This window comes from Copadichromis virginalis, linkage group LG7 (assembly GCF_057382275.1).
Source record: "Copadichromis virginalis isolate Kocher_CV1m ecotype Utaka linkage group LG7, C_Virginalis_male_GT1.1, whole genome shotgun sequence".
In the NCBI taxonomy this organism is placed as follows: Eukaryota; Metazoa; Chordata; class Actinopteri; order Cichliformes; family Cichlidae; genus Copadichromis; species Copadichromis virginalis.
Window position 1 is genome coordinate 27,550,128 of NC_140624.1, and position 9,410 is coordinate 27,559,537.

The 9,410-nt window shown below is 44.8% G+C and overlaps 1 protein-coding gene across 1 annotated transcript in view; it reads right to left on the minus strand.

The window, feature by feature from the left end:
• LOC146705194 (aminopeptidase N-like) overlaps positions 1–820 on the minus strand; it is a 38,638-nt gene extending 37,818 nt beyond the window's left edge. The window contains exon 1 of the mRNA XM_085462784.1: positions 696–820. Within this exon, the coding sequence (XP_085318910.1) occupies positions 696–820 (125 nt within the window). The remainder of the gene's footprint in view (positions 1–695) is intronic.
• Positions 821–9,410: the final 8,590 nt, after the last annotated feature.

Below are 9,410 nucleotides of genomic sequence, written 5' to 3' on the forward strand. Positions count from 1 at the left end.
GTCAAACGTCCTTCTGTTATCCCCACTTCCTGAACACAATACAGACAAACTTTGTAACTTAAGAGGTAATGTATTATTTCTTGCCTTGAACATAAATAATAATGTCAGTAATTTCACTAAGTCTTCAAATTTCAACAAATTCGATTTTATAAACAGATTATTTGTATGTTCTCTATATTTAACATTATGAACCATTCGTACCACTTTTCTTCTGTAACAAGTATAGAGGATTTATATTAGTTGCATATGTATTCCCCCACTCTTCAGCACAATAACTGAGATAGGAGAAAAATAGTGAGAAATATAAAATACGCATTGCCTTATAATCTAGTATATATCTGACATTATCCAAAATAGAAATATTTTTAAACATCTTTTTTCTAACATGTTCAATATGAGATTTCCATGTTAATTTATCATTCAATACTACCCCCAAAAAACGGTAACTCTCTCAATCGGAACTCCATCAATGGACAGAGTTACTTCCTCGTCTTTTACCCAATTTCCAAAAATCATAAATTTCGTTTCTGTCAAGTTCAAAGATAATTTGTTTACATCAAACCATTTTTTTTTTAGTTCTTCCATTTCAGAAATCATTAATTCAGCTAGACTAGGTTGCAGTAATTATAAGGTCCCTGGTTATAAAATGGTAATAAAAACAATAAAAGGTATGTTTTTGCCAATTAATATCCTACCTGTCCCAAGGAGCTGTAACATCACCATGATCTGTCAGGGCAAGAGTCCACAATGTGACAATGGTTGCTATGGAGACCAAGGCTAAGATTACACACAAAACACACAGAGTACTGGTTTTTCCCATTGCAAAGACGTCCTACAGATAGATGTGAACAAAATGGCAGAGTGGAACAAGTCCAGTTGTTGAATAAACCCTGATCTCAGTCTTCAGTGGCAGTTCAGTTGTGAATTAGCAAAGCCCTGTTTAAACTGAGCTTGTCTGGTTTGCTGAATCTCCTGTGAATGACAAAGAGAGGTGACTATCAGCATTTAACTACGACCTCCCCTTCTGCCACAATCAAGTCCTCTCAATGTGTGAAATAAATGGATTATAAATTAGGTTGGCACTTGTGGGAATTGTGCTGCTGTTGACGATGACTTTCCATTTTGTAGTAGTAAACTGCACAATAATGTTTTACTGCCTGTTTACATATCAGTCATAAAACACTGCATGTCCAATGAGAATTCACTCATTGGATAACATAAAGATTCTTATCATCTTTGACTCAGTGTTCAGAGGTCAAACCTTGTAAGATACTGACAACACAAAGGCCCATTACCAGTCATCACTTTTAGCCCTATCTCTTGGTTGTCAAGGCTGACATTTAGAGTTGGGAAATTTGAACGGCGAGATGGTGCAGTATACTGCCTCACAGCTGGTAGCCACCCCAGCTTCCTCCCAAAGACATACATGTTAGCTTAACTATTAATTCTTAACTCACCATAAATGTGAGGTAGATAATGTGCTTAAGCTGTATAAAATGTATGGTCAAAGAAGCTGTTTGTGAGTCTGGAGGTGCAGGACCTGAGTGACCTGAGGTGCTGACACGAGGTAGCAGGTCAAACATAAAACAGGTGTTTGGCAGGGTGCAAGGTGTCACCCGTGATGGCCCTGGTTTTCCTGAGACTAGAGGAGCTTGTGATCATGGGCTGCCTCCAGGGGTAGTAGCCACTCGTTTTTTGGCAGTAAATTACCCTCTGCACAGCCTTCCTGTTCTCAGTAGTGACACTGATTTAGACACCTGTCTACATAGAACAAGTAATGCTGGCTTAAAAAGCATGTTTTCTTTTTGTTGTTATTGTTATTAATTTTGGTCACTTAGGAATGGCTCTCAGGTGGCATCATTTGTCACTTTTCATGTCTTTTCTCTTGTCCTTGCGCACCCTGTAAAATGTTGGATCCAGGGAAGTGGATTGTGCAGTATCACATAGCTTCTATGATTTAAAAAAAATCATCATAATGAGAAGCACACATCATTCCTAAGAAAAAAATAAATTGTTTCTTATTCAATTGAGTAAACGTAATTTTACAAAATGTGCACCAATATAAAATGCCTTTATGTTGTTGGCAGTGAGTGCGCATCACTCACTGGTGTACAGCTGTACACAGCTGCAGAGCTCCACTCACTGTGGGTTCAGGCTAGACTGTAATATTTCATCCAGATAATGTGTCAGGTTCTCTGAACAGACAGTCTGTGAGGTGCACAGGAGAAGATTATATGACAGGCTGTCTTTGGTAAGTAGCTGATTTGTCTGAACTAGTGTCTAATAAATAGTTCAGATTGTTGCTATAATGTGTGTAAATCTAAAGGCTCATTTTGATTATATTACGCACCATACTTTTAGCCCCTCCTTGAATCGCTACCTTATCGTGGTGGAGGGGTTTGTGTGTCCCAGGGATCCCAGGGGCTATGTTGTCTGGGGGCTTTTGCCCCCTGGTAGGGTCTCCCATGGCAAACTGGCCCTGGGTGAGGGACCAGACAAAGAGCGATTCATAAGACCCTTATGAAAAGGACACCGAGGGAACAGTTTACCCTGCCCGGGATAGGGTTACCGGGGCCCCACCCTGGAGCCAGGCCCGGGGAGGGTGCCCAAGGGCGAGCGTCTGGTGGCCGGGCCTTAGTCCATGGGGCCCGGCCGGGCACAGCCCGAAGAGGAGACATGGGCCCATCCTCCCGCAGGCCCACCACCCGCAGGAGGCGCCATAGGGGTCGGGTGCATTGTGTGCCGGGTGGCGGCCAGGAGCGGAGGCCCTGGCGGACTGACCCCCGGCTGCCAAGACTGGCAATAGGGACATGGAATGTCACCTCTCTGGTGGGGAAGGAGCCTGAGTTAGTGCGTGAGGTTGAGAGGTACCGGCTAGATATAGTCGGGCTCACCTCTACGCATGGCTTGGGCTCTGGAACCAGTCTCCTGGAGAGGGGCTGGACTCTGTCTCAGTCTGGAGTTGCCCCTGGTGAGAGGCGGCGGGCTGGGGTGGGTATTCTAATATCCCCTCGGCTTGCTGCCGGTACGTTGGGGTTTTTCCCGGTGGACGAGAGGGTTTGTTCCCTGCACCTTAGGGTCGGGGAACGGGTCCTGACTGTCATCTGCGCTTATGCGCCGAGTGGCAGTTCAGAGTACCCAGCCTTCTTAGAGTCCCGGGGGGGGGGGGGGGGGGGGGTGCTGGAGGGTGCTCCACCTGGAGACTCTGTTGTCCTGCTGGGAGACTTCAATGCTCACGTGGGTAACGACAGCGAGACCTGGAGGGGCGTGATTGGGAGGAACGGCCTCCCTGATCTGAACCCGAGCGGTGCTTTGTTATTGGACTTCTGTGCTAATCACAGTTTGGCCATAACGAACACCTTGTTCGAACATAGGAGTGTCCATAAGTGCACGTGGCACCAGGACGCTCTAGGCCGTAGGTCGATGATCGATTTTGTAATCGTATCAGCAGACCTGCGACCATATGTTCTGGACACTCGGGTAAAGAGAGGGGCTGAGCTGTCAACTGATCACCACCTGGTGGTGAGTTGGATCAGGTGGCGGGGGAGGACGCTGGACAGACCTGGTGCACCTAAACGCGTACTGAGGGTGTGCTGGGAACGTCTAGCAGAGGCCCCAGTCCGCGAGATCTTCAACGCACACCTCCAGCAGAGCTTCAACAGCATTCCGAGGGAGACTGGGGACATTGAGTCCGAATGGACCATGTTCAGCGTCTCCATTGCCGAAGCTGCTGCATTGAGCTGCGGCCGCAAGGTGGTTGGTGCCTGCCGTGGTGGTAATCCCCGAACCAAATGGTGGACACCAGAGGTGAAGGGAGCCACCAGGCTGAAGAAGGAGTCCTATCGGGCTTGGTTAGCCTGTGGGACTCCGGAGGCAGCCGACAGGTATCGACAGGCCAAGCGGAATGCGGCTCGGGCAGTGGCTGAAGCAAAAACTCGGGTGTGGGAGGAGTTCGGAGAGGCCATGGAAAAAGACTTTCGGACTGCCTCGAAGAGATTCTGGCAAACCGTCAGACGTCTCAGGAGGGGAAAGCGGTGCTCTACCTGCACTGTGTATAGTGCTGGCGGAGTGCTGCTGACGTCGACTGAGAAAATTGTCAGGCGGTGGAAGGAATACTTCGAGGACCTCCTTAATCCCACTGACACGTCTTCCGAGGAGGAAGCAGAGTCTGGGGATGAGGGGAATGACCTGCCAATTTCCGGGGGCGAGGTCACTGAGGCAGTTAAACAACTCCTTGGTGGCAGAGCCCCTGGTGTTGATGAGGTCCGCCCCGAGTTCCTGAAGGCTCTGGACGTTGTAGGGCTGTCCTGGTTGACACGCCTCTGCAATGTTGCGTGGAGATCAGGGGCAGTACCTGTGGACTGGCAGACCGGGGTGGTGGTCCCCATCTTTAAGAAGGGTGACCGGAGGGTGTGTTCCAACTACAGGGGGATCACACTCCTCAGCCTCCCTGGGAAAGTCTATGCCAGGGTGCTGGAAAGGAGAGTTCGTCCGTTAGTCGAACCTCGGATACAGGAGGAACAATGCGGTTTTCGTCCTGGTCGCGGAACACTGGACCAGCTCTTTATCCTCTCCAGGATACTTGAGGGTGCATGGGAGTTTGCCCAACCAGTCTACATGTGTTTTGTGGACTTGGAGAAGGCATTCGACCGTGTCCCTCGGGGTGTCCTGTGGGAGGTGTTGCGGGAGTATGGGGTGTCTGGCCCATTGCTACGGGCCATTCGATCCCTATACAACCGTTGCAAGAGCTTGGTTCGCATTGCCGGCAATAAGTCGGACTCGTTCCCGGTGGGTGATGGGCTCTGCCAGGGCTGCCCTTTGTCTCCGGTTCTGTTCATAATTTTTATGGACAGGATTTCTAGGCGCAGCCAAGTGGCGGAGGGCTTTCGCTTTGGTGGCCTCAGAATCTCATCTCTGATTTTTGCAGATGATGTCGTTCTGTTGGCTTCATCGGGTGAGGGCCTCCAGCTCGCACTGGAACGGTTCGCAGCCGAGTGTGAAGCAGCGGGAATGAGGATCAGCACCTCCAAATCTGAGGCCATGGTTCTCAGCCGGAAAAGGGTGGAGTGCCCACTCCGGGTCGGGGATGAGTTCCTGCCCCAAGTGGAGGAGTTCAAGTATCTCGGGGTCTTGTTCGCGAGTGATGGGAGAAGGGAGCCGGAGATCGACAGACGGATTGGGGCTGCAGCTGCAGTAATGCGGACGCTGCACCGGTCCGTCGTGGTGAAGAGGGAGCTGAGTGTAAAAGCGAAGCTCTCAATTTACCGGTCGATCTACGTCCCTACCCTCACCTATGGCCACGAGCTGTGGGTAGTGACCGAAAGAACGAGATCGCGGATACAAGCGGCAGAAATGAGCTTCCTCCGAAGGGTGGCTGGCCTCTCCCTTAGAGATAGGGTGAGAAGTTCGGCCATCCGGGAGGGGCTCAGAGTAGAGCAGCTGCTGCTCCATATCGAAAGGAGCCAGCTGAGGTGGTTCGGGCATCTGACAAGGATGCCCCCTGGGCGCCTCCTGGGTGAGGTGTTCCAGGCATGTCCCACCGGGAGGAGGCCCCGGGGCAGACCCAGGACACGCTGGAGAGATTATATCTCTCGGCTGGCCTGGGAACGCCTTGGTATTCCCCCGGATAAGCTGGAGGAGGTGGCTGGGGAGAGGGAGGTCTGGGCCTCTTTGCTTAGGCTGCTGCCCCCGCGACCCGGCCCCGGATAAAGCGGATGAAGATGGATGGATGGATGGATGGACCATACTTTTAGCTGCTGTGTGCTACATTTTTATGCTTTGTGGTTATCTCTTTGCAGCTAATCACTGGCTTAAGTTCAGTTATTTCTTTTTTTTATAGATCCATCGCTCTGGTCTCCCTTCTTGGGTCTTAAGACCACAGGGAAACATCACACATCTATCTGCTGTTTGTTCTCATTGCTTAAATATTTTTTGTACAATAATCAAACAATAATCAAATATTTCCATTTATGTAGTTATTTTTTATTTCTAAATATGAAAGAACTCATCTGTGCCACACATCAGTCTTTTTGAAATTGCCGTTTACCTACAGCTGTTATTTCTATTGTGCAGCGGTGGATGTGCTGATTTATCACTAAGCTTCACTTTAATACTAAACAACATTCAAGAATTCTAGAGCATGTTTTGAAGCACTCCCATTCAGTCGTGCATGTGCAGTTATATGTGTTTGCTGCAGACTGGACAACTTTTTGTTGGGAGGTTTTATTGTCAGTAATTTGGCCAAAGTTATAATTGCCAGATTCTGACGTGCATTTCCTTTTCTGATTCTCGTTTTGAGATTTTTTTTTTTTTTAATTTTTTAAATCATAGAAGCTATGTAATACTGAACAGATTAATGGGACAGCATTGCAGAGGCTTCCGAATTTGCCTTAGAATCCTCTGGTTTCAAATATTTCTACAACATTAAATTCAAACTGAAAATGCAGACCATAAGATAACCCTATATGCTGATGATGTAATACTTTTCCTTGGGAACTCACAAATCTTTCTTCTGAAGATGATCACACTTATAGATAAGTTCTCATCTATATCAGAATACTCCATCAACTGGAATACGTATAAATTTTTCTGCCTGGTTTTCAGATTTGTCAGGGTTGAATCACATTCCTCAACTGCAAATAGTAGAGGATGATCTCACACGTTGGAATACTTGTATGAATCACAGAGAGGGTAGCCAAAATTAAAATGATGGTTATGACTATAATCAACTACTTGTTTTTACTGATCCCAAATAAACCCTCTGTTGATTGGTGTAGGTCACTAGATCTTAAATAATTTAAAATTTAAAATCAAAACACAATTTGTATATTACTAATTTTTAGACTAGATTTTTAGACTTGGTCCCCACTGAACAGTTCCATTGCTTAATGGGGGTGGTCAGCTGTAGTCTTGTCTCTCCACATACTTAGCAGGGGTATAGTGGATATATTGGACAAAGGAGGCTGCATACAGAAATGTAAGACCGGAGGAAAGGAGGAAGACCACTGAGAAGATTTATAGATTTATTGAAGAAGGGCTAGGATAACAGAGGAGGATATTGGGGATAGGGAACAGCTACTTCTTTTGGTCACTGTCTGTAGGGGACACCACAGCAGACCAACTGCCTCCATATCATCGTAAGTGCCAAGTTTTGGTAAAATAATTTAGTAAAGACAAAATTATATTGCATAGACTATGTTAGTGTAGTCATCAAGTCATTACTGAGGCTGACTTTGACCTTAGAGGTTTAAAGTATTCAAGCAAGCTAAGATTAGCCATTTATTTGTAACTTAGCTAAACTGCATCAGCTATCTCTTTTTATAGGATATCCAGGCCTCTTATATCTTTAGCATATGCCTGTTGGAGTACATCTAAGATATATTTTATTTGGGTTGAAACTAATTGATTTCTGTCATCTACAGTAGTTTCATAGAGAAACATCCCGTGCCTTTTCCATAACAATGGAAATGCCTAAGTGAGGCGTGTAAAATGTAGAAATAACTAAACTGTATCTAATTTTTTACTGTACAGCAGGTAGTGTCATGTTTGGTGTGTGGCAGGATGCAGGACCCTAATGCAGGACTCACAGAAAATGAAAGAGTGAACTAAAGGAGGCAGCTTTATTTAGGCTGTAAAAAACTCTTCAAACATACAGAAAACCAAACCAAAAGTGAGGAACTAGAAATACGGACAAAAATTAATACACTATGACACTGGGAAGCTAAGGAACTAAACTGGGAAACACCTAGGAAACTATGAGGAGCACTGAGGGAAAAAAACATAGAGGGTGGTGCAATGTGACAACAAGCAGGGGAACACCGAGAACTAAAATACACAGGTAGGATCACGAGAGGTTGTAAATTATTAAATTATTCAAACTAAGAAGAAGAACAGAAGGTTGATTTAGAGATAGTGCTTGGAAAACTGGAAAGTACAAAGGTTACAAATGGATGTCATGGATGTGATAAGTGTTTAACTCTCCTGTTCATAATCACTGTGCTTTATAGCTGTGTGACAATAAAATGACACTCATAAAGTAAAAGTGTTATGAAAAATTGTTTCTGTTAAACTATAACTAAAGGTTCAAATATAAGACAAATCACTTGGAGACCACACATGATGAAATAAAAATTTTATAATTTACTTATTAAGAAATGTATTGAAACAAAACTTGCATAGATTTCTTCTGAATAGTTTTTCTTCCATAAGACTGTAGTGAAAAGAAAATTTGGTTTGCTACCAAATACAAATTACATAGCATTTTGTTTTATCTTATTCTCAGTAAAACTTAATTTCCTATAGGAACCTATTCAAGGGATTAATAAAGTTCTATCTATCTATCTGTCTGTCTGACTGTCTGTCTGTGCAGGCCCAGACCAATCTTGAACCAATTTAAACACTTAAAAAACATCTGGTGAAGAGCTGAAGCCAGACGTTCAGAGGAACGGACGTCAGTGTAAACAATCAGTTTCCCAAGGAGATCCTGGAGAGACACAAGGTCCTTCCCAATCTGAAAAAAACTTTATCCAAGAAGGGTCTTGAGCTTTTGTCACAGTCAATAATCTGTATGTCAACAGGCAGCTTTATCAGGACCAAAACAACACCCTATGGCTATGACTCAGGTGACGTGTATTTACACGATTGTCTTTTGCTTTTCTCTTTTCACTTTTTGTTTTCACTCTCCTTTTCCACTAATCTAATGGAATTGACTACATAAAACAATTAGCAATAGCCAGCAAAGCCTGTGTACCTGTTTTTGTTTTTGTAACAGAGGTGCGGTCTGCTGCTCCACTGCAGAGGCGGGATGGTGCAGTGGGCTCATGGATCAATGCCAGGGTGGCTGGCAGGGCAGCTGCCCCCATTTGGCTAAGTGGGCTGACAGGAAAGCTGCTGGGAAAATCAACAATAACACTTGTCAAAGACACATTCCTTCAACTGTCAGCGATCATGCACTGCTATCTTTCCACTGACATAGCAAAGAGTCACATCACCAATTAGGAGCTAGAGATTTAATACATCATTGCTAAAAGAACAAGATTTCATTAATTATTTCAAAAAGAAGCAGATAATGTAGTTAGATAATAATGAACTCAGTGAATATCCCCATGTATTCTATGGGAAACGGGAAAGGTAGGAATGTAGAGCAAAATTTAATGTTCATATAAGAAAAAGAAGGAAAAAATGCTTGTGTCAGAACTAGGACAAAAAATAAATAATTGGAATCAGCCTATGTTGCCTCACCACAAGAACATATAATTAACAACCTGAGAAAACTAAAACTAGAATAAAATGACATCATTAATGAGAGAACAAAATGTCTGATGCAAAGGCTGCATTTGGAGAACGTTGAACATGGTAATAAATCTGGAAATTCTTTGCTAACAGGTTAAAGTTAAAGTTAGTAAAGAAAT